The 25,001-nt window shown below is 31.6% G+C and overlaps 1 protein-coding gene across 4 annotated transcripts; it reads left to right on the plus strand.

Moving 5' to 3' along the window:
• Nucleotides 1-13: 13 nt before the first annotated feature.
• Nucleotides 14-24,304, plus strand: LOC148613053 (membrane progestin receptor gamma-like). Of its 4 annotated transcripts, none has more exons than XM_088595056.1 (3): nucleotides 14-99; nucleotides 5,998-6,049; nucleotides 15,407-24,304. In XM_088595056.1, the coding sequence occupies exon 3, from the start codon at nucleotides 15,411-15,413 to the stop codon at nucleotides 16,386-16,388; it is 978 nt and encodes a 325-aa protein (XP_088451182.1). In that variant the 5' UTR covers nucleotides 14-99; nucleotides 5,998-6,049; nucleotides 15,407-15,410; the 3' UTR covers nucleotides 16,389-24,304. The 4 variants fall into 4 exon arrangements, with proteins under 4 accessions (XP_088451182.1, XP_088451183.1, XP_088451181.1 ...); XM_088595057.1 differs by having other exon boundaries at nucleotides 18-104; nucleotides 5,999-6,049; XM_088595054.1 differs by lacking the exons at nucleotides 14-99; nucleotides 5,998-6,049 and adding exons at nucleotides 10,626-10,677; nucleotides 11,030-11,172.
• Nucleotides 24,305-25,001: the final 697 nt, after the last annotated feature.

Genomic DNA, 25,001 nt, shown 5'->3' on the forward strand with positions numbered 1-25,001 from the left:
GTTTTCTATTTCCGGTTGTCAAAAAACGAGGAGTGCTAGATTGCAGACGTTTTTTGAGGAAATAATACAATGTTCTAGCATTTAATTTGGTTGGGCTTTGATAGGTATATAATCTCTTCTTTATTCCATAAATTGCTTCAGTAAACAATTAATCATTTACTCATAAATTAAAGAAAAATGACTGCTCCTGTTATAAATTTTGATCACCGGCGAAGGCACATGTAGGCCGGTTATTTTGTAATATATATGTGAAAGTTATTGATAATTGTCAGGAAAAAGTTCCTGTCACCGGGTGTAAAATAATTGGTAGTTCGCTTGCCCGATATAAGTGAAATCTGCCCAGGGCAAGTCAAGATCACGGGCCATGGCTACTTTGGGATCAATTAACTTGTCTGCCAACATTCAATCATTGGCAACAATCCTTGTATAAAAATCATGTATAGGGATTGTTGAATTTTTCAAAATGCTATAAATATACCGACTAAGAGAGTATTTCTTAATATTATTTTAGGATTGTAACATAAAACTAATATAATTTAATATTTATTTTTCAGACATATATATGAAATGGAAAATTACAATAGCACTGACAAAAAGCAAAACAGTAACATAACAATTTAAGCATATCAAAGTTTTCATAGATAATTAAAACTGTCTGTATACAGGTGATGTAAGAAGGGTCAGTCTTGTCTGGTCTATGGTCTTGGTCTCCTTCGATCCGTGGTCCTTAAATTTGTCAATGGTGTCTCTGTTTTCTGTAATTTCTGTCCGCAGTTGTTGTTTGGTCATGGTAAGAATCGTCTTTATCTGCTGCTGTGTCTGGAATGTCTTCTGTATAGTGGCTGTGTTGTCATGTCTGGTGGTTGTAGTCATTCTTTTTCTGTATGTGTATTGGGTCTCATAGGGGTTGAAAATTCCTAAAGCCCGACGCCCGGGACTAAAAAAATTGCACCTCAAGACTTGCCGTTTTTCAATGAAATAAGTCCGTCTTGCATGGCAAATCTTAAAAAATTAAAAAACTTTTTTTTGAAAGGTTTTGTTGTCATTATTTGGACCATGTTTCTCGATCTATTCCCTGACCTATAAATAGTTATAACTTTATTTTCAGAATGGGTATTCACTAGATCGATCTATTGATTAGTCATTCTCATGTCTGAATCACACCTGCGCTTGATCAGAAGCATTTTTTGACATACTACAAATTTTATTAATCAAGCTCTGGAATGATAAAGATCAAATTTCGTTGATAAACTTTTGAGGAAAATATTATTGCTCAATTACAATTTCATGGTTAAAAAAATGCAGAAATGAAAAGCTGATGACAAGGCATCAGACGTGGAGACGGAATCAATTGACACTGTCTTCTTCCCTGCAAACATAGAATTATACATAAGGATATCAGATAACAAAATTGCATTTATATCGATTGGGACTCGACACAACATTGTTTGGGCTTAGTTTACAAAAGATGAAAAAATCAGGGCTCTGGTTTTCCCAAAAAATGTTCAACCCCTCTCGCAGTAGAAGTCCTTTTTCTGTTGACTGTGTGTCCGGCCCCAGGTTCTGTGAATGGTTTCTGTGTGGCCTGTGTTGGGTTGTAGTCTTTTGAATGTTGTCTCCAAAGTGTTACAGCAAGTGTCTTGGCATTGGTACTTGACGGTATGGTGGAGTTGTTGATGTCTTAGGTAAAGTCTGCTGCCCAGGCTGGTGCTTTAAGTGTCTGTCCGAGTCTGTAAATCTGTGTAAGTTGTTCAATTCATAGTTTTTTTTTAATTAAAGCCAATATGGCATGCATATTAAGATTAAGAATTACAAAGTTCAAAGAGGTTAATTAAGTTTTTATCAAAACACACACCAAGCTTAGACTAATTTCATAATTTGGAAAAAAATGTTCCATATTACCAAAAAAAAATCTTATTTTTTCTCTCAAAAGTGTTCAATATTTGAATAAGTAATATTTATAAAAAAATTGCAACAATCTTTATAAATCATGTTTTACATAATAATACATATAACAATCCTTTTACAATCCTTATATACAATCCGTGTACTAAATTTTTATACAAGGATTGTTGGCAGACAAGTTAATTGATCCCTACTTTGTTTCTTTGGTTTTATTTATTTTTAGATGCCTAACCAAATGTTGACATATTCTTTTCAATCATACTTCCTCAGGGTCAATTTTATTGGTCGAATCATACGAAATAGGCCATACTTTTGAAACCATTTTCAACAATCCAGCGCGTAGATTTCAACATCATGGAAGGCTGATTGATAGAAATACCCAAAAGGGTCAATCAAAATGCTTTTGCAGCGTATTAAAGCTGAAAATTTTTAAACAAGTGAAACTTTCGTCAGATTGAAAGATTACAGAAATAATAGGAACAAAACAATGAGAGCAAATTTGCTTCTGAAGCAGCAGATGCCTACAATCATTTGTGCAAGTTGATAGATCTAAATTATGAAAATTAAAATTATCTAAATTTACTAATAGGCTAAATCTAAATATTTTCTACAGATTACCTTATGTACTTATTTATGCAGTGTACAATTATCTTTAAAAACCTTCATTTTGAACGATACTTGGTACATTGTATGAAAATACATAAAAAAAATATTTAAAAAACAGTGTTAACTGGTTCAGCAAAATGTGATCTTCCTTCTAGACCATGATAATTTCCATACATATTAACAATTTAAAATTAAACTTTCTGTTAAAAAATTGGGTGTTTGAAACTTTGAAATCATCTGCCTGGAGATTTTGCTTCATTTACCTCAGAGTTTATTCAACTTCATTGATATGCAATGTTATGTTGTTATATCGCTGATGTCCCAATCCAAAGAAATATGAGAGACCCCCTATAACCATATATGAAGTTGTGAAACACATGATGCAGTGCTCGCCTTTAGCCACTAGCCAAAAGCCCGGGGTAGTAAAAATTGATTTGGGCTAGTGAAATGATGTGTACCTTTCTTGTTTCGGGCTATATAGTCATTGAGAATTTTGAATGAAAGGATTGATGTTGTGGGTCTGTGTTAAAAGTTCAAACAATCACATCCAAACTACATACGCCACTTCTGAAGTACGTTCTTTTGAGTTACTCCTATTTTGACAGAGGATTTACATATATAGGATGTCACTAACATTCTTTTGTTATACATGTAGAACTCTTATTTTGAGCTACATACAGCATTTTACAGGAGATAGGATTTCAAACTTTTGTGGTTTAGCACACATATGTATGATTTTTACTTGTATATAGCCTTAGAATGATTCATTATAAATATGCACCTTTATCACATTCCAGTCGAAAACATTCCATTGAAATCTGATTTTGTTTACTATAAAGAATGTTAAAGAATGGCCCTCTAAATGCAACTCACAGAATCATTATAAATTGGCTATTATCAAAACTTTAATCCCAAGCAGTAAAGCTGCTAGACCTCAAGATTCATAATGTAGTGTTACAACAAACAGTAACTTCACCCCTGAGAAAATCTCCCTTTGTGAACATTTTAATGCAATCTCTTCCAGGGTTGTGCCAATTCTGAATTTCTAGATGGATCACTGACACTGTACTGTCATGACTGTACCCAGGTGCCCCCCCCCCCCCTAAAATTTGCAAAGCATGGGTTGTCAGGGGTAGATTTAGGCATTTTTAGGTTGAAACTTTAATTTCTTGCTAATTTACCACAAAAGATATCTACATTGCGCCCACTCTGGAAGAAGATTAAAAAATTTAACCTCAAAAATTTGTTCTGTGAAATTTTAACTGTGCGCCCCCCTAATCTAAAATCCTGGATCCACTCCTGGTACTCTTTATATCGTTTCAGAGATTGTTATTTTTCTGGTCAAGTCTACAATATTAGGACAAGTACATCATTAATTCCTTATCTGTCACATTTAAGGACAAGTCATCGTTAATTTTGGTGCAAGACTTACATGTACTGACAATAGAACAAGTAACTTATAAAAAGTAAATATTCATTTCTTGTTTTCTTATTTTCTGTTTAGATATTATAAAGTAACCCTGAGTGACAGTCTAAACATTCAGATGACCATTAGTTTATGCATACCCATTGACATTTATTGAGAGAAATTATAGAAATTGAAAATAAATCTCCAGGCTTATAAACTTGAAACCTATTTGTGATTAAAAGAGACAATCAAAGTTCAATACAGCTTTTTATAAAAGCCAGTTAGGACAGACTTAATATTTAATCTTAAATGAATGTATATCCTCATGATTAAATTTGTGGTGATCTGAGGTCTAGCACTCTTAATTTTTGACATAGGACCTTTAAAGTTTCATTTACCTGGGTCCTGGACCTTTAAAACTTTTCACTAACACTTTATTGAGGTCTTTTGGTTTTCCTGAAATGGACCATTGATTTCAATTTAAACTTGGTAAAGTTCAGGACTACAGGAGAAATTCAGCACTGTTTCTATTTTTTCCCAATACTAACCTTTTCAAAATAACCTCTCTTTTATTACTATTTTTTTTTCTTCCAATTTGGCAAACTTTAGGGGAGGAGTATTTGTCCAAATTAAATACAAAACTACAATCTAATCTGGTTGCTTTAGTGTTTATATGTCTGACAAACTGCATCATAAAACACAATGGAATACCGCCATAAGAATGTTATTGCCTTAAAAAATAAGAAAAAAAGTATTAAAAATTTCAAGTACTTAGATGGGACAAAAAAAAACAAGGTACTGCTGAGTGTTTCGAAAGTTAAACTGTAAAAAAAATGTTCAATATTATAAAATAATTATTTTTATTTTTTCTTATTTTTTCTCTCAAAAGTGTTCAATATTTGAATAAGTAATATTTATAAAAAAAAAATTGCAACAATCCTTATAAATCATGTTTTATATAATAATATAACAATCCTTTTACACAAACTGCCTTCCCATTTCAAGTTGCAATCCACAAATATTCTGAAAAAGTTTTAATCACGTGAATGGAATTTTAAATAGTCAACTTTCACATTTCTTTATTAGATGTCCAGTGTGCAACGCCTATTTTGTTTTTCTATCTGAATGATTTGTAAGGCTTCACCTATCTAGTTTTCTGATAAAAAGGAAGACTTAAGAGAACTTTACAGAAGCTTATACAACATACAGACCTAAGTCATTTTTCTAGGTGTATAAATTTATGCATGATAATTATAATTAGGAACATTTTTGCACTAGTTCATGACTTAGGGAAATCTAGAAAGTCTATTGATTTGTAATACTGTATTTGATGCAGGGATGATAATTTCAGCCCTTAATTGTGGCTTTTATTTTAGATAAAAAGTGAATGGACTTTAAGGGTTTTGCTCAAAGTTTATTTTAAAATCATTATTAGCGGTAACATATATGCCCTTGCCATCATCCTTTTTATTTATGTTGGACATGTTTAATTTTCTTTCGCCATGCTGACTGTTATCTTAGCTGATTGGGGAAAAATGCTTTAGAAGACTCAAGACAATTTGTTTTCTCTTGGGCTGGTTAGTTTGCAGGGTCTGGCTTCATAAAAATTTCATCAAGTTCTCATTATATGTGATTACAGATCAATATGGGATAAAAATAGTGTTCTATAATTTTCATTTACTGTTACCCATGGTAAGTGAACATTTAGTAAGGGAAATATGTTCCTTTTGTTGTTCCACTTTTCTTTTGGCTAGTAGAAAGGGAGCGTTGAAAATTTTCAAAAAATTGCAGAACACTCTTAGAAAACCAAATCCCAGTTTTTTTTTTGTTTTTTTGTTTTTGTTTTTATGAAATGATAAAGTTTTCAGTACAGTAAAGAGTTGCTACTTTATTTTATGGAAGGTTTTCACTATACTATGTAACTTAAAAACAAAACAAACCAAAACTTTATGAACAAAAGATATATAATCACATATACTGATCAATTAAACTACTTAAATATTACCAATAATATAAAAGTAAGCTATTTATCTTGTTATATAGAGGCAATGTTGGTTATTAAACTTTTGTTATTTATAGGTGATGGTTTAAAAATCCCAAAGGCTGTACAAGCCTCCTCCCTGCACAAAGGTAAGTTTATACACATGAAGAAAATATTTTCTTGATATGATCAGGTAGGCATAGATAATATCAGGTATATGTAATCATTATGTAGGTGATACATTTTTAAATATTATTGAAGAAAGTATGAAATGCAGGGAAGATTCAGGCCAGAATCAGGCTTTGAATGGTCATGATACAGTATTAATTTAAGTTCATAAAGAAATTGCAAGATTACAAATGTACTGAAAAATGTTGGTCTTGATAAGTATAGTACATGTATTTGATTTGTTTTAACTGCTATGTGTGTACACTATACCTACCTACCTAGTCTTTGTTGAAATAGAGGCACATAGAGCAAAGACTAGCCTTTTTCCATCTTCTCTATCCCATCTTACTCCAGGTCATTCTCTCATCTTAGTTTCTGCCTAACGGTTCACTTTCAGGTGTTCTGTGGGCCATCCTGTTTCTGTTTACCTTCTGGGGTCCATCTCAGAGGCACTCTGATGATGTTGTTAGTTGGTTTCCTCAGCCCAATCCATCGCCATCCATATTTCTTAAGTAAGGGGCACATGTTTGAGTTGTCATTTTCGCAGGACAGAATATCCTCAAGATCTTTCTTGTGCATCTGTGAAAGTACACTGTACAGTACAGTACTTATTCATTGTGCACTTTCTGATACTTTGCCCCAAATCATATTTTCATATTTTTTTTAAATTAAAAATTACCGTACTAAATTAATCTAGTAATAATCAATTCAGGCAGATGGAAATTCAGTAAAATTTTGCTAACTTCTTGGAAAAAGTTCATTGGATAATAGAATAGAATTTTTTGCCACAGACTTGTTTTTTTTTGTTTTTTTTTGTTTTGTAAAATGTCACACAGACATAATAGTGTTAAAAACTTTAAAGGTAAGTTGACTCACAGGCTTAATGAGTCACTGTCAAGCATAAAATCTGTTATATAAATATAGATATTTGTTTAATGGTTCATTTTTAAAATAATACATGTCACCATATTGATAATGATCTGTTTATTTTATTACTTGCATGTGTTTGTGTTGTTTCATTTCTAAATAAAAACTTTATACAGTTAACCAGTTTGCTGAAATTATAACCAGTATTAATCATTAGTCAAGTATGCATCTTTAAAATGACTTTGGGCTTCCTTGATTTAAATGCTTTAATCTTATTGTTCATACTAAGGCCATTTTATCTGTTTTATCATAAAAAAAATAGATAACTTTAAACTTGAGTCATGTTTGTAGTATCTCTGTTTACATGATTTAAGTACCATTCTGTGTAAGAATCAGGCAATGGGTGGCACATCATAATTCTCAATTTGGTCTTTTTATTCAAGACATTTAGAAAATGACTTAAAGGCTATTCAAATTTGTCCTGAAGCAGCTGTTACATCGATATTTTTTACTGTTATATAGGGAAAAAGTGCTGAAAAATTTTCCCGTCATTTTTCCATAGTGCATTTCAACTGAATATCTGAACACCTTGATAGTTATTTCTGGAGGTTATCAAATGTCTGTGTTTTTATCTTCATGTGTCACACCTTAGTCACATTTTGCCTGATTCTTAGACGAAACTGTACTTAAAATGTTTACAGTTGATAAAACAGTGTCCCAGCTACCCTGTAACATAACATGTGAATATATATTCATCTAACCTTTAGAAGTAAATGATGCAATTCATTATTTCAGTCATAACTGTCTTTTTGTCTAAAACCCTTTGATTTCTGTTTTAGTGACACTTAAGTGTTGACTTTCACCACAAAATAGTCAATTAACAAACATTAAATAATCATACAATTAATTATACCTCCACTCAAAAAAATATTGATATCACCTTGTCTGTTTTTTTGTTTTGCAATTATCTTGTCTCCCAATGCATGAATTAATTTCAAACTTCAAATAGAAAAGGCATACATATACGTTGTATGTGATTTTGAATGCTGTCAAAGGCGTAGCACCCTAGTCTCGATTGGTACGAGGGGTAACAACACATATGCTTGAATTTGTTTCAATTAGTTACAAAGTAAAATACCCTGTTTTTTTTTCTTTTTTTTAAATTTTGACAAGAATTTTAAGTACTGCATTTCATACCAACAAAAATTATTGGCACTGCTCCAGTGGTACCTGCCTTACCAGGCATTATGGCCCCTGATATTAACTTCCAGTTTCATGGGACTTTGCCATTCTATATGGAATAATATTGAAAATTTTTATTACAGAGATCTCAGCTCCCAATGGATGGATTTGTAGGAAATTTGGTTTGATGCCTTATATAGATAGGGCATACTTTTTAAGCAATTTTGACATCAACATCTGGTATGAGCGGGGGTATATCTTGTATTACAACATGTTCGACTTAATGTTTTACCTGTAGTGTACTGTAAAATCTGCCCATGATATTTAATTTTTTTAAGCATGTAAAAAATTTCCCTCTTTTCTGGTATTTATACACTTATCTGTAAAAACATGTCAATATGGTATACCTTAGTATGTGCATTCATCTGTTTGTCATTCACACTTCATACTATGACTCAAAAATGTTGCCACCAATTTTTCTGAAACTTTGATTATTTTTTTCTTATGATTGATGTGAGCTTCCTATCAATTTTGATAAATTTTCAATTTTTGGTTTCTGAATTATGTGACTTTATTTGTACAAAAATGGGGTGATTTTCTGTTTTGTACAATAATTCAAAAACCCTTGCAGTAATTTCAATGAAAATTTGGTGAATTGTTTCTTTGTACTGAAGAAAACTCTCTTTTATTTTTTTGAAAATTTGTGATTTTACAATTTAAGGTTACGGGACTTAATTCATAAAAAGGGGAGATTGCACAGTTTTCAAACTATAACTCAATAATGATTGCACCTATTTTTCTGAAACTTTGGTGAATTGTTTAGTTGAATTTGATGTGAACTCCCATTGATTTTTATACATTTCTGATATTTTATTTTTGAGTTATTGGACTAAAAAGGGGGTGGAGGGATTTCTTATATTTGCACAGTAATTTGAAATTTCATGAAACTTTGTTGAGTAGTTTATTTTTATTTATGTAAACTCCCTTTTGATTTTTTTCTGTATTTCCCAATATGAATATATTACACAAACTGCCTCAAATCATTGTTCAATGATGTTGCCATTTGCCAAAGCAGGCATGTCCTTTATGTTTAACAACAGTCATAATAGTAACCAGAAACAAGCATTTTCCTGATATTCAGATAATAACTTGAGTGGTGAAAGTAAATAGATCTCTATGAAAATGTACCAAAGGTGTCATACCTCCAAAGGAAGGTTGGGATTAACTTTTGTGGTTGTCCTTATTGGAGAATTCTGGTCTAAATATTTTCCTCTGTCAAATATTTAGTTACAAGCAAAATTTATAGCTGTATCAAGCTTGACTTGCCCTAACTGTTCATGGTTTGACCACTGCAGTCATATCAAACTACTCCCTGTGAAGCATTTTATTTTATTTATTTGTCGTAAACTTTCCACTTTTGTGAAAACCTTGTTCCTCATAGTGTACTTATCAAACAAGTTTACAATCTGTTGGTTATACATTTAAGTAGCACTCAAGCTAAAAATCATGCAAAATGTGAATCTAGGTTGGAAAGGCCATGTGAGCTATTGCCATCACTTGGCATCTGTCATTGTCATTGTCGTCGTCATCTGTTAACAATTTTTCAAAAATCTTCTTTGAAATTACTGCGGGGAATTATATGAAACTTTGCACAGATGTTCCATAGGGTATCATGCACAAAAATTGTGTTTAGATTATTAATCTGTCCAAAAAATAGCCACTGTTAGTTCAAATAGAATATAAGAGTCAGACAGTCGTTTTTCGCATATATCTCCAAAACTGTTAGGTTTAGCCAAATTCTGACATAGGGTAAAAGTGTTCAGCATGATGTGATGTATCTTGAAAATTATGTTAGATAGAAAGAAACTTTCAATTGCTGAAATGATCCTGGTGATTAGTCCTACCAAAGTGTTCTTGAGTCAAAATTGTTAGACAACTTCTTGTTAAATTTGTTGCCATTGAAAGACAAACATTAACCATGTGAGTGATTCAGGCTCCTGGCAGCCTCTTGATTTTGATATTTTGTTTAAAATGTTATTTTAAACAGAAATTAACATGTGGCTTTTCAAATAGCCCCTGTTCCTAGGAGATAAAATTATAAAGAATTCAACATTAAGGGAGGTACCTATAAAAATGATACTGAACCACATTATCTCCTGAGAGCAGACAGATTGGGATGAATGATGATACGTTTCGTCATAAAGACCCAAAAAAACCAACTTAATAACAAAAATATATAGCCTTTTTTGGGGGGTGTATGACATATGGATTATATGCATGATTCTTATCTAGAGTTTTACTTAAAAGCTTGTATCATAAGTAATAGTATGTATATGGTGAAGCTATCAATTTTCAATCAAAATGGAAATGACTTGTTAAAATATATATATGTGAACATGTTTTCTAAAGAATTTAAAGACTGCCTTTCAAGGCTTATTGAGTTTAAATTATTATTTTTGTATTACCTTTATACATGGGTATTCTTATTCCTATCCCATGTTATTCTATAGGTGTTTGAACTGTTCAGACTTTGGTTTATTAACTTTGGACAGGTAAAAATGTAAGCTATATTTTCTTTTGATTTGTCTGGTAGTTAATTTTTGTATTTAATTAACATTTTCAATCCCCATATCTGAAATCTAGTTGGGGAGGGGGCAGCTATATATATATAAACTACCATGTCTATATAATGAATTTAAATCTGTATTTGAGAATGAATTCCTTGTATCGGTTGAAAAATTTTGTGAATGTTATTTTGAGTTTGTGATATTGAAAACCCTGATATAGTAATTTCTTGGTTATATATAGATTCATTTCATTAAAATTCGGAACATTGTTACAAATATGAGCAAATCAAACCAATTGTAATATATAACACCATATGATGGTGACAAGGGTCTTTTTTATTCTAGCCATAAATTCTGATTCGTAGCAGTACAGAAAGAGGTCGGCAATAAGTAGTACACAATTGATCTCCATTGGAATTCCAATTAATTGACGGTAAAGGGTTTTGCCAAAGCCTATGAAAATGTTGTCTAACAGGAATTTGAATGCTGTAAGCATATCAAAAGAATTTTAGTTAATGTAGTTTTTTATGTTTTTCATAACTAAAATATGATTTAAAACAATTCGAATGAATGTATTTCCATCCCAATTTATTGAATGACCATTTGATAAGATATGTGAATTTATGAGATTATGTGGAAGTGTAGTGTGTGAAGTAGAAAAAATAGAACTCTGAACAGATTCAAAAGATCCCACATTGGTGTGTAATTTATCTAGGACTTCTAGCGAGTTGTGGAGACTAAAAAAAAAAATTGTTACAAAAATTTATAATTTACATTCTAATTGAAAATTTTGCATATGGGGTAATGGGAAACTTTTTATTTCTACATGAAAGTTTTTGGTAAATGTTTCACAAGTTCGTATGATATGGAAAATGAGTTAGTCAATTTTTTATGGATTTTGGAAAAAATAAGATTTTTAAAGGATAGACCCTTTTTGTGCTAACAGTGGGCTAGAGCATGCCCAGTAAACACTTCTGTGAGGAAAATTTGTTTGTTCTCCCCAAGCCCTTCCTTGTGGTAGTGTATATTGAGCATGCTCACCAACTCACCACAAAAGGGTCTGTTTTCAGTCTAATTAAAATTAGCTCATCAATTGTTCCATTTAGTCACTGCATGTAAGATCTAACTGCACTCCATTCTACTTTCTGTTCAAATGACTTTTTTTTGGATTCCTTAGGGTTTTCCGTTTGAATAATTGAAGGATTTTTTTTCACAATCCTATAGAAGTCAATTGGATTACTTTGAAAGTACTTTAATTCGTGGATACCAGTTTTTGTGGAAGAAACACAATTTTAAGGATTCTTGATTTCATGGTATTGAGGTTTTCAGTCAACACATCTATGGACGTCTCCTTTTTGTTGGGAAGCAAATTATGTGGTTTGGCCTACCCATGAAAACCACGAAAATTGGTACCCCACAAACAAAAGTACTTTCAAGGTATATCTCATTGCCATTGTTTAGTAAAATTTGTTCTTTTGTGCCCTTCAAAACCTGAGTTAAGAAATAAATATGTATGTCGTCCGTTTATTCTAGAAATAAGAAGTTAACTCCATTTCTCTCTTTCTCTGAATATTGGCAATAGAACTGTAGTGTTCTAAAAATAGAAAGAAGTGTCATGCTTTAATGGGCATGTCATGATATTCTATGGCAAATAGCAGTTCCAATGCTTTTAATTAAGTCCATAAAGGTAATCACATCTCTGTGACAATTTGTGGCTATTTCCAGTTTCCAATTATTTATCTGAGCAAAAATCAATAAGAATTCCATTCACAAACTGAATTCATTGATAGAACTTGGAAGTTCGTATTAGATTGGCATGAATAAAACTATGCTGTAAATTGATGAATGAAAATGAGATCAATATTGTTTCATCAATTTAATGCTTGAATCTTAATAAAAAAAGCATTCTTAGCCAATCATAAGAAAATGTTAGCTAATTTTACGTGTTGGCTGTTAGTAATAAGTATGAATTGGGTATATTTGATCATAATATGCCACCATAACCACATAAATGTGATATTAATAGGGTAATTAATTGGAAAGAGTGATATGAAATATGATCACGATGTTTGATGAACACCTAGAGTTAAATCTTAATGCGTCCTTGGCAGGAATGATCATATTTTGGTTATTCATGAATGATCATATTTTGGTTATTCACGAATGATCATATTTTGGTTATTCACGAGTGATCATATTTTGGTTATGGACGAGAACCCGCTGATTATCCTATTTATTGTATATATTTCCTTCATTATTCACTGCTGTTTTCAACATAAATTTAAAAATTTTGTGAACGGCGGATTGATAATCATGTTGTGACATTTTAGCGGGAGAAAGTGTGAGAGCGAAATTACCAAATTTATTTCACAGTGTGAATTATGGAAAATTTTTTCATGGGAACATTCAGCAAAACAATGCTATCTATATAATAAATTATAATTCCTACTGGTAGTGTGCTTCAAATAAAAGTATAGGGAAATACCAAATATCAACTTATTTATTAAACACCAGTAATAATTTTCAGATGATAAAAAGGAGGGTATTGTCTATTGTCTATCAACCAACTTAAACAAAATTTTACAAACAACCCAGGATCAAATGACAGTAAGACATATCCTATCTTAGGTCAGTTTGTTCCATCTTAGTGACAGTGAGTCATAATTCAATGACAAGAGAACAGGTCTTAGGATAGTTTGATTCATCTTAGTGACAGTGAGTCTAAATTCAATGACAATAGGACACATTTTCAGACATTTTGATCCATCTGAATGACAATGAATCTTACCTCAATGACAATAAGACAGATTTTAGGACAGTTTGATCCATCTAAGTGACAGTAAGTCTGAATTCAACGACAATAGGACAGATCTTAGGACAGTTTGATAAATCCAAGTGATAGTGAGTCTAAACTCGATGACAATAGGACTGTTTGATGCATTTTAGTGACAGTGAGTCTAAACTCGATGACAAGAGGACAGTTTGAGCTATCAAAGTGACAGTGAGTTTAAACTCAATGATAATAGGACAAATCTTATGACAGTTTGATCCATCTTATTGACAGTGAGACAGGTCTCAAGGACAGTTTGGTCCACCTTAGTGACAGTGTGACAGGTCTCAAGGACAGTTTGACACATCTGTAAGACAATAAGACAGGTCTCTAGGACAGTTTGACACTTATCAATGACAGTGAGACAGGTCTCAAGGACAGTTTGACACATATCAGTGACAGTGAGACAGGTCTCAAGGTCAGTTTGACACACATCAAAGACAGTGAGAATGGAAAAATGATATGTGTCAAGAAAGCAGAGAAAAGCAAATAAACTTATGTATACACAAACTCTATTTACACATTGAAAAATGTCTTATCTTTCTTATTCTATTACCATTTTAAATGCTGAGAAATATTAATCAGCAAAATTTGTAAGTAATTGTAAAATAATGAAATCCTTTTCAAGATTGAAGGCAGCACAAATGGCTGTTAAAACTGTTAAACTTTCACAAATGATTTACAACTTAAATTGATGATATGCATCAAACAGATGATTAAATGGCTATCTATTATAGACATGAAGCTTTGTAGGGAATGACTTGTGAAGTACCGGAGATAAACATTTTTAAAGTGTATAGATTCTGTGATGAAATCATAACTTCAGTGAGATATTATGATAAAGCTCAACTTAAAGAAATTGATAAATCTTTTCTTTGGCTTCATTGAGAAATATCATTATAAGATATTTTTGTTGAAACTATTTAATATCAATTGAAGTTTATATGCCATTCATTGTTAATGCATTTTAAGTACCCTTCAGTTTTATTTATACTGACCACAAAAATTCTCACATATTGAAGTGCAAGTCTTTGCAAGAATGTGGCAAAAATAAAAATAAAAAAAATAACTATGTCTCAGGGCATTTTGTGGGGTTTAAGGTGTAAAAAAATCTCTATATCTGTGGATATGAATGTATGTAATTAAAGTATTCAGTCAGTGGAAATCATATGTATGACTGGTAAATATTTGGTCAATGCATTTGGACTGCATCAGTATGAGTAGATTCTAATGATTACTACGATTCTTGAATCATTTGATAGTGAAATGATTAATCGATTTTGATTTGTTATTTAATTAACTTCTGGTCAGTGTTTTCCGTCTTAAACACGCAGTACATAAACCAGAACAGTTTTCATCATTTTAAATTGGATTTAGTTTTAATTAGATGTAAGTGAAAGTACAGTGTATCCTCTTTAAACCAAACCCTGAAAAATCTAAAAACCTGTCTAAAGTTTATTTACCTGTCTAAACCAAAACAACAATTAAGTCTAGAAGGGTTTAGATAGATTTCACTGTACACATGGTACCTGCCCTTACGACCAGTGTCTGCTGGTGTACAAAAATGTATAAAAATAAAATGAAATGTTTATACTATTCTTTAACAATGTAATGCTTAATTGTAATCCATTCTTATCCCAGTATACAGTTCGACCATTTACAATCAATAATCAGTTAATTACCAATAACCAATACAAAATGTAGTACATGTACTAGATAAATGGTAATTTTTACTGATTGAACAACTGTAGTTTAATCTTGACTGTGTTTTACCCACTACTTAAGTACTTCCTTGTTTTAAGAAGTACACTTACAACGACTTATTATTGTTATATACACATGTGGTAATTAATTAATATTAACATTTTATATTTGTTCTTTTTTTGTTTTAGGAAGATGGCGTCTTTCAGACTGGGCGGGCCAACTTATAAAGTCCACCAGGTACCCGAACATTTCCATGAACACTTTATCATGAGTGGGTACCGCCATCCAAAGAGCAGTTTTAAACAATGTATACTCTCGGTTTTCGACGCTACAAATGAAACCTTAAATTTTTGGACTCATTTCTTACCATCAATGTATTTCCTTTGGGTAATGAAAGGACTTTCTGACACTTTGGATTTCCGACATGATTCCTACACATGGCCGTTATTGTGCTACATGTTTGCTTGTATCATTTTACCCTTGACATCTGCCATGGCCCATACATTCAATGTTATGTCAGATTATGCCAGGCATGTCTGTTTCTTCATGGACTATGGATCATTATCTTTGTTTAGTACCGGTGTTGCTATTGCATACAGAGCCTATTCCTTCCCACAAGGACTTGTAAATACCTGGTTTGGTGATTATTATGTCTTTGGCGCTGTTATATTTAACCTGCTCTGTACAATTACCTCTTGTCAGACACGCTTCATGAAACTTTCATTTTTTCGACAAGTGTTACGCCTCAGTGCTTTTGCTGTGCCATATATCTATGACATTGTTCCTATTGTGTATCGCCTCATTTTCTGTGAACCTGATGAATGTCAGTTGGAGTCCCAATTTGAACATGCTCGTCAATTCATTTTTGTGATCACTGCAGCATTTTTGTATGCAACCCATCTCCCTGAACGACTTAATCCTGGATGTTTTGATATTGTGGGTCACAGCCATCAGTTATTCCACGTCAGCACCATTCTAGGGACTTTAGACCAAATGCAAGCTACGCTTCACGATATGCGAATACGCCGTGGCATATTACCTGAGGCACCAAAGTTAGGATTCCTTGGAAACAGTCATGGAATATTGGTTGCTGTGATGGTGTTGAATACGGTCATAATATTTGGGTATACTGCCAAACTATCATCATGGTTCCAAAAAAAGAAAAGCTGATATCACTTTATTGTAAACTGTTAAGGCTAGTGTTTTTTTATATTTCTATTTATTTTTGTAGAACTTTTGCCTTCATCTTGTTAGCTTGTACTGCTGAACCATAGTAAATATGGAAATTATTGCAGTGACCAACCACTTATTATTAAATTGGTCAGAAACATTTACATGTTTTCTTTACACTGATCAAGTTGGGATTTTGTTTTTGAAACACTGGTATCTATTTCTTGATTATTTTTTTTTGCACCATTGATATGGTTTTGATACTTATAGTTGTTGTTAAAATAAGAAAATAAGATCTAGTGCTTATTGTGGAAAGATATATGTACATGTATGATGAATGTATTACACTTTAATGAAAATAATGATAAGAAAGTACCATCAAACTATTTAAACATTTATAAATGGCTCACCATTTAATTAATATTGTTAAACCTCTGGTTGTATGGGCAGTATGTAGTGGTCGTGGTGTCTGTCTGTCTGTTCATCTGTCTACAACTTTTCATGACAGTTTTCTCAGCTACTTGATATTTTGACAAAGGTTTTATATACATGTATGTATACCATATCACAGAATTCAGTAAAGCAACATCTAATTCTTTTTTGATGATTCGTTTATATTTGGTTACTTCAGTAGGGAGTGGGAGGGGCTGTGGGTATCTTAAAGTAACCTTTGCTCACTGTTTGTTTCTAGTTGATTCTTGCAGTAATTTCTGAATTTACACCAACATACATATGTTTTTTTCTTGTTGATTTTTTTGTTGCTATTTGTAATTTATGATTTTGCTACATATATATTTCTTTATATTCACTTCGTTTTTGTGCAAATGTACACACGTATACTTTAGTTTTTTTATATATAATAGACAAGCTAGATTATAATCACATCAAATATGATCTCACTTCCTTGTTGTTCACAATGTGGTAGAGCTAACAAGGCTCATTTAGGGGTCTAATATATCACCTTCATAGTGTGTTTCAATATCAATTAAATGATAGATAAATTAAATGTTATTTAAGGCTATGAAAATTATGGGATGCAATTTGGTAAAATTAAGTTTCAACAAACTTACAAATAGATGAGAAAAATCCTATAATGACCATTTTGTATTTAACCGTCTATTTGGAATTTGATAATACTGTATTCAACATATAAAGAGAATTCTTTTGGCTTAGCAAAGTACATGTTATTGGCATTTTCTGTGATTTATCTATTTTTGGCTGATTTTTGTGTCAAGTGTCATTGCTTAAAAAAAAGTTTTGTTTCCAATATACAGCCATGGATTAAAAATCATTTAACCTGTATCTGAATTTGACAAATTCCAAAATTTTCCGGCTCCCACACAAAGTAAAGGTAGGTTAGTCCTGTTCATTAAATACAAGATTTCTCCTTTAATGAAAGACAACTCTTACAAATGGGAGATAACTCTGCATTCCACAAATTAGGATAAATGTCAAGTCACTTCAACTTACCTCTTTTGTGAGTTATGTTAGAGCTTTAAACAATTGCATATCAAGCTTTTTGCATACAACATGACTAAAACTATAAGTTTTGGCCCAGTACTAATGTACTTTGTAACAGATGTGTGTGTAAAGCTATTGATTTGATGTGTAATCGTGTTTGTATTGTTTACCTTTAAGATTTTGACATTATTGTTTAGATTTTGAAGGGCAAAAACTGTACGTAAAATAATTCCATGCTTTTGTAGTATTTGATGATGTTTATTTGTTGAAAGGTCACAAGTTGTTTTTTTTAAGCCAATTTAAAAAATATATATTAAAAGTAGAGTATACAAACTATTTTGTTAAAATGTACCTCAATGTTTAATTGAGTTTTAGGTCAGATATGTTTTTTTACCCAAAGAATCAAAATTTGTAATAGATCTAGTATTAATTGATTGTCAGTCTCCTTATTAGTGAAATTGACATGGAGGAATAATTCTAGATGTGTTTAAAACCATCAACTAGGTATTGATTTTTTTATGATTAGGAAAAAACATCAGTTTCTCTAACCTTAAATGTGTTTTGCAAATCAATATTTTTTATACCCCAACTCAGCTAAAGATGGTTAACTGGAATCATCTTGTCCATCTGCCATTGAGTCTGTTAAGTTGCAGTTGTCCAATAGATGGATTGATTTTAAATTTGCCTGAGGCCTTATATAGATTTATCATACATTTCAAGTGATTTTAGGTGCTCTCCTATATTTAATTTTTGTACAAGGGTATATATTTCAAACTTCATGTTGCTTTTATTTGTAGAAGCTCCATTTACTTGCCCAAATAATAGTCTGACAAAGATCAAAGTCAGTTTAAATAACGGAGTTACTTCTCACTGAATTTTTATTTTAATTTTTAGAACCCTGAAACTGAATACTCTGTATCAGTTTTGGGAAGAATTTCCAGATATAGCTGTTAACCCTGTGACATTGATGTTACACAGGCTTCTTTGAAAATCTTTGATCTATTCATAGTATTGAGAATTGTTATTTGTGTTGAAATCCTTGATGGCTTTCTAAGATTTTTTTCCTAACTAATGAAAACATTCAGCTGCTTTCCTACTGAAGCACTCTGTTATGATCTGTCTGAATAAATACTTTCTATTTTGATACTGACAATATCATATGGAACAACTTGTCAAGCACGTGAGAATCAGTTGAGATGGTCAGTATCAAAATCGAATGTAATTATTTTTTTGTTTATCAGTAATCTGATATTTGCATTTTGGTCATTTTAATGTACTTTGAGCAAAAAATGTAGTAGTGCATGGAACTACAAAATTCTGATGAGTGACTTCATTTTGAATCAAAACTCTAAAGAAGATCTGATCACATCATGATCACTCTCAATGTTTTGATTGATATTTTTTAATGTCATGTAGGAGACATAAATAATATCTGTCAACATGATCAAAGAAAAAAGTACAGATTACTGATAAAAAAACAAAAACCTGTTTTATCAAGTGAGATTACTGTTAAAGAGTAAAATGTTGCTGTTTCTATCCCATCATACAAGTGCTACTCTTTAATATGTGTTAATATCTATGGAGTATATTTTGTATTATTTTATAGAAAATGGTGCAATGTCGATTGTATAAAAAACCGTAATATTTATTTACAGAAGAATTTTATTATGTTACTAATATTATTTGGTGTGTTTAATTGTTATATATATGTACCATTGTTGTTGAAATCCAATGTTTTATATTTAAGGCCAAAAATATTTACATGAGAGTATGATAAAATATTCAGGGGTTAAAGTTTACATGGAATTGTTAGGTACAAAGTCTCGCCTGGTTCCAGATGTTTTAGGTCTGTACACATTTACATGTAGGTGATTATTCAGACTTTTTATTCACGTATGTTCAGGTCTGATATGCTTATTTAGACCAAAAGTTCAATAACATGAGTTGGAAGCACATTACTCAATGTGTTCAAAGATGTTCTTACAAATTTTCATATGCCAATCTTTTAACAAACAGGATATGGTATATTTCTGTCCATTACATTGTAAATTGTACTTTAGCAAAACAAATAAATTGATCAATTTTAACAAAAAAAACAGGTAGTATATTTGTCCTTAGCCAATACGTATAGAGCTCCCTTCTGTTTTCATTTGTTTCCTATTTTTAGCTCACCTGGATCAAAGGTCACAGTGAGCTTATGACTTCACTTCGTGTCCATCGTCTGTTTTCCATTAAGTTTTCACATTTTATTCCACTACATGAAAACCTTGTGTTCAATTTTAACCGAACTTGCCAGAAATATATATGCAAGAACTTCCACAAAACATGCACTTTTGGTTGCATTTAAGCTTCTGAGTGACCAATTTTCTAAGAATATCTTCTCTGAAACCACAGGTGCCAATGTTTTGAAACTTGATAGGTTTGATAACCTTAATGCCCTCTACAAATGATCCACTCTCTGTTTTGCTCAGGTGGCTCCTGTAGGTGACTGCAGTCACTCGAATTTGTGATTAAAACCCTATGGGAAACACATTTTGGCCTATATCTGTTTCAACTCCGACAGTGTTGACCAAACATGGCAGAAATAATGAAAGGGACAACTTAACATGTTAACATATTTGGTTCTGCTTGATTAAACAAGATGGTGACCAGATGCTATTTAAATTTCTGAATGGCCAATTTTCAAAGTTCAACTTCTTTAGATCTGTAACCACAGGTGTCAGTGGTTTTAAACTTGATAGATTTAATGACCTCAATGCCTCCTACAAACAATTCACTTTTTGTGGCTCAGGTGGCTGTGGCCAATTAAAGTTACCATATGGACAAATATTTTGGCCTATATCTCTACCTATAAGTGGCCAATGTGGTTTAGCGGATGACAGGATTGATGTATGTTTAAAGGACTCTGTTTTGTATAAATGATCAAATGATATGACCACATGATTTCAAATTATCCAGGTGAGTGAGTCAGGCACTTTTGAGCCTCTAGTTATTGCTATAGAGTTTCAGGCACAACATGGGGATAGCATATGATATCCTTAGGCAGTAAGTGTTATATAAATGTTTGACCCCATTTAACTGAAGGCCTTAAGTCCTAAGTTATGTCATTACCCCTTATTTGTCTTCATAAGTAAGAACTAGTTGTAGGTGGTAAATTATTTTATCATATAGTTACATTAAAAATAAATTTTTTGTATATGCACTACAAATGATTGTTTAAACCATACATTGTTTATTATATCACATACCCTATATTACACCCCTTCTCAGAGCACACTTGATGTATAGTTAAAATATTTGATATAATGAATATGCCAAAATCTGTATCATATGAGGTATCAATCCATGGGCCAGTAGTCTTGGGGGTGTAATCAGGGTCTTAGGTCGAAATAGCATATGATACAAATTATGCATGTAATGTTCAATATAGTAAATATGATCTCTTGTTTCATAATGTATTATACTGTGATACTGCAATATATGGGTAACTTACAATTTATAAGTTTGTTAAAAAAAATCAGGTTCAATTCATGTACTTTTCATTGTTATGTTTAAGGAGTAGACCTAGGGTAAGGGATATAACTCTTGAAATCAGTGATATGTTAACATCATAGTAATTTCTCCAAAGCCTAACAAGCTTCCATTTGAAACATAATGAAATCAGTCAAGCCACTTTGATGCTTAAATGTGATTGAGTACAAATGTTTCTGTGATTTGTAGGAGTTGCGTTCCTTACCTTAGGTCTACCTCCTTAAGAAAACTGAATGTTTTAAAGTACATGTATCTATTCCCTTATTTACAACAGTGATCATGATCAAAAAGGTTTCATTGTTTTTTATCTTCTATCCAACGATAATGTGTTCAATTGTTTTTCTGTATGTAATTCATACAGGTTTGCTCACAAATTTTATGTTAGAAAATTAAATTTATTGAGGGGCCAAGGTCATGTTTTATTTTCCTTGATCTAGACAGTCTGAGTTTAAATTGACCTTCAAGTATTTAATTTTTGAACAAAGATATGAACAAAGTTGATGATGTATTTTAGCTCATCTGTCATGGTATTGGAACTGTTGTAGTGTTTTAACGTAATGTTTTCCGGTATTCATGTTAATTAATTATGGTCACCAATGGCTTTATTGGGTTAAGGGTTACCAAAGGAATTGTTGTTATAACCCACCTTATTTATATATGTTTTTTTTTTATTTTAAAAATGTTTGTATTGCAATGAATTTGTTAAAGTTGAATATATCTTCATAACTGTCAATGGCTCATAAAATTAATCTGTTGGAATATCTTTTTTTGAAATTTTAGAATTTTATCAGTAATTTGAGTAAATTGAAAGTATTTTGAAAACTTCATACATTGAATTTATACCATTCTTTCAAAATTATACGATTTTGAAAGTTTTTGCTGATATAATGAAAAATGCCATATTTATGGTTTGAATTTGCTAATATTTATCATAACTTTTTTCATGCTGTACCCCGGTGAGGAATCCAGTTTTTGGAACAACTAGCTATTTGCTATATGGATTTTTGTTAATTTGATTATTGCCTAGAGTTCGCCTATAAATCAGTTTGGTAATTTTGTTATAGTTCTTTATTGGTTTGCAATACCACAAATGTTTACCTCAAGGGGGCCATTGTTTGGTGTATAAGTGTAAAAGAAGCAGGTTCTTAAATGGAAAATCGTTATTTTTTTTAACAACTGTCAATTTTTTGTTCAGATAAGAGAATTCCATTTCTTTAGGAAGACTTCTTTTTCAATATTATCTATGTAGACATTATCTTATTTTAGTGTGTGTATTTGTTTTCTGTACTAAAGAGTTATAACTGATTAGTGTTTACAGACATCTTCCAGTCATATCAATGAATTATATGGCTTCTATAAATTACATGCCATGCTTCAGTATTGGTTTGTAGCCTATTTTGACTGTTAAGTGTCATTCTATCTATGAATCAGGCAGTGGTTGAAACATTGTATGAAAAACCCACCATTTAGAAAGTTAGATTTGACTATTTGCACCATCAGAATCAAGGAAATCAAAATAATCCATATCATTTGGATAAATTAAATAATACTTCATTAAAATGCACTAACCATGAATTTATCAAGGGTAGATAACTCTGTCAAAAACCTCATTTTTCTAATATTCTATTGAAATTTTTTTGAGCAAATCCAGAGATGCAGATATCAAATAATGGTCTTTTCAAATAGAGAAAGCATCCTTGACCAAATTTGTGTCGTCAGATTGGTGGGTTTTTGACACGCATGTTTCTGATTTTTTTTTTTCATTTTGCTTGATTCTTACAAAAACTTACACTTAACAACAGAACTCCTCATCTCCCTTCTTTCTATAATTCAATAAGTTTTCTGTTAGCATTGTTATGTGGAATGTTTTTGTCTCTGGAAGCTGTCTATATATAAGCTTAGGCCCTGTACAGGTCCAGGTGTTAAAAGAACAGGCCTGCAGCAGCACTAAGCTTGTTGTTTTTGTCTCTGGAAGCTGTCTATATATAAATCTTAGAATTGTATTAATATCAAACATACTCTGTTAAGCCCTAAATAGTTCATACATACAAAGATTCAATGAAGTACATGTATGTAAATAGTTCATACATACAAAGATTCAATGAAGTACATGTATGTAAATAGTTCATACATACAAAGATTCAATGAAGTACATGTATGTACATTGGCAGAAATTATTGCTTGATTCTGGACCACTTAAATATTCACTTCACATTGACAGCACAAATAATTACATCTTTTGGATAGTTCAGATAGTCAATTTTTATGTTAAAAGCATTGTGTTTGATCATTTATTGCTTGGCTTTTTGTGGATGACTTTCTCATTGCCAAACTTACCACATCTCCTATTTTTATGTGAAATATCTTTCTCTGCAGGACCAAAATATCAAAAGGTGAAAGAATCCAGTTTTGATTTAAGACAATGTTCATTCAGTTTTGCTGTTGTCTTTTGAAATAGGACTCTTAACCACTTTAAATGGGGATACAAGAATTGTCACAGGATGAAGCATTTAATCTGTCACAGGATGAAGCATTTAATCTGTCTTTTTTCATATGGATAAAAAAATGTGACTCAAAAGCTAAAAAAGAAGACTATAATTACATATTTTCTTGTGTATCTGACACAAAAATAGGAGGAAAATGGAAAGGAAAAAAACCAGAAGTTAATTTGTAAAGAACAGCTGGCTCACATAATTGTTTATTTATCCTGTAAAATGTGGGGAGGTAAAACTATCAATCAATAGACAATAGTGGTATATTCATATGTGTCTGGTCTTTGTCTATAGTAGAGAAGCCAAAAATAAACATGCTGCAATACCTATAATTATACATAGAACCTGTTATTTATTGTACTAGGCTTTTTATTTGTTATTTATGTGATAAAAATTGTAGAACTTGTAAAATAAAGCTTTATTTTAATACTGTAAGAGAATTGTCTAGTTATAACTTGCCCATCAACAATAAAACAACACCCTGTCACGGCATTTGAAGCTTTTGATTATGAAACTTTCTATAATTTTATGACATGTAATTTTATATCATATTCACCTAGTTTATCACTTCTTGCTCGAAGTTACCTTTTACTCATCAAACATTTAAGAAAAAAAAAACGATTTCTAGTTGATTCACATAAATTTTTGCGTCAGGGTAGCAGTTAAGACTGCTTAGTTACAAGATTTTTGAACCATGCTAAAGGTTATGTTGCCACACGACAAAGATTATTGTGGTTGAGAATATTGTGTTATTTTGATCATGATATGACCATCTCCACCATGATAATATATTTGTTGTAATTTCCCATTCTTTTATTCTGCATTTTACCCTCTTTGAGCAACTGGTTGGATGTTTTCCAAAAAAAAAGAAAACAAATAAAAACAAAAAACAAAAAACAAAAAAAACTGAGGACTCTTATCGTACTAATGCATGTGGTTCCAGGTATATAGTTCCGTATAGATTGTTAGTGGTTGCTATTTTTTTCTGCAGTTCCTGTGTGTTTGTTTTGGTAAACTGTGTTATTGTAACATCACGTTACATCACTTTATACCACATTTCCTACCTCTTACATTATTTCTATCTTTGAAAGAAAGTTAACAAAAATGTAACAAGTTTTATTCTGTAGGC

The sequence above is a fragment of the Perna viridis genome, chromosome 7 (genome assembly GCF_037379345.1).
Source record: "Perna viridis isolate PV_CMFRI_1.1 ecotype Kerala chromosome 7, ASM3737934v1, whole genome shotgun sequence".
Classification (NCBI taxonomy): domain Eukaryota; kingdom Metazoa; phylum Mollusca; class Bivalvia; order Mytilida; family Mytilidae; genus Perna; species Perna viridis.